We start from the raw sequence: 1,603 nt of genomic DNA on the forward strand, positions 1-1,603 counted from the left end.
TTAATTTTAAATTATAAAAAAATATATAAAATGGTTAAACCGAATTTTAGGTGATTACATATTTAAAAACTTCTCTTTCGAAATTATGAAATTTAACAATAAATCCCATATTAAACAGACTTTTAAACCAATATTTCCTATGGAATATCGTTGCGTGAAGTTCATGAAGTTTTAACTTAATTGACTAAATTATATTGCCGATTAAACACATCGTAAAAGCTTTTTGTAGTGTGTAAAATAAAGGTACACTAAGCGTGGTACAAAGGTTGATTGTTTTTTTTTTCGTTCGTTGGTATGTCTCTAGCCTTATGCTATATGAGGCTCGCACACTCACGCACGTCGGACAGGCAGCAACATCCGCGGCCTGCGCGACTCCCGCTCTGAAGTCTGAGCGAGCAGTCAGTTCGGCGCCGTCAACCAACACGCGCACACGTATCCACAGTAAAATGGCAGCCGCCCACACGCACCCTGCCCCCGCGCCCTCAGACCGTCGCGCTGAGGGCCGAGCTGGTTCCCGCCGTATTTTTCCACCACAATTTAAACTACAAGTCCTTGAAGCGTATAGACGTGATTCCCAATGTAGAGGAAACCAACGTGCCACCGCTAGGAAGTTTGGCATCCATCGCAGACAGATCCAAAAGTGGCTACAAGCTGAACCTGCTTTGCGAGCGGCGCTGTTAAGGAGAGCTCCACAGCCGGCGCCATCACCTCCTCCATATGCTGCTGGTTCCCCCGAAAGTGCAAGATTACCTACACCACCTCCACCTCCTACGATGCCAACGTCAGTTTCATTGCCTACACCTCTACCTGTTCAAGCATTGGTACAGCCGTCAACAGAACCTATAGATTTATCAGTACGGAGATGTTCACCGCTAACGTTAGCACATCCACCAGTTGCACCTGAACCACCTCGCAAGCCGTTTAAATTATTCCGACCTTACTTACTTGAAGATGAAGATGAGAAGCGACCATCAATCGCTTCATTGCCAGTTTCGAATACAGGATATGTTTCTGCGTTTGTGCCAGTACAAAGTGCAGCGGGTTGCGCCTTGACCGCGTGTTCTGCTCCTCATTGGTGTGCAGCTATGCCCTCTTTCTCGGCTCCTTTGAGATGAAAGGACGCCGAAGGGGCTGAGCTCCGTATTTACTGTGATCTAGTCGCCGACGCCCGCTTGGCGCCATCTGGGGCGTAGCCCTAAATCACTGTGCCTTAACATACACGCCGCCATAGTGCATTATGCCGTCAACCTTAAATGACTGCTTATTTTGTGTATTAAATATTAGAATGTATTTTTATAAGTGCAGTTTATGAAAGAGTACCTACATATTATGAAATGTTATTACTATACACTATTATATAAAATAAAGAGAGTTGTTTTAAAATGTACCTCTACTTTCATTGCCTTTAATTTTCTTGTTACGCTTGGCAGGTAGCGCTGGCGCTTAAATACATATTGACTACCTGTTGGTCCCATTCTGCTGTTAAACTTTGTTCTTTAGAACGAGATGTTATTCAAATTAAAATACATCATACAAAATAAGTAAGCAATCAAGCTCAAAACAAAAAAAAAATTTGTGAAAATGTGCTTTTCACAATGACCTG

The 1,603-nt window shown here is 43.2% G+C and overlaps 1 protein-coding gene across 1 annotated transcript; it reads left to right on the plus strand.

Annotated features, from left to right (window-relative positions):
- Nucleotides 1-293: 293 nt before the first annotated feature.
- brk (transcriptional repressor brinker) lies at nt 294-1,387 on the plus strand. The gene has a single exon (XM_028174274.2). The coding sequence runs from the start codon at nt 309-311 to the stop codon at nt 1,113-1,115; it is 807 nt and encodes a 268-aa protein (XP_028030075.2). The 5' UTR covers nt 294-308; the 3' UTR covers nt 1,116-1,387.
- The last annotated feature ends 216 nt before the right edge of the window (nt 1,388-1,603 follow it).

The sequence above is a fragment of the Bombyx mandarina genome, chromosome 15 (assembly GCF_030267445.1).
Source record: "Bombyx mandarina strain Sakado chromosome 15, ASM3026744v2".
NCBI classification, from domain to species: Eukaryota; Metazoa; Arthropoda; class Insecta; order Lepidoptera; family Bombycidae; genus Bombyx; species Bombyx mandarina.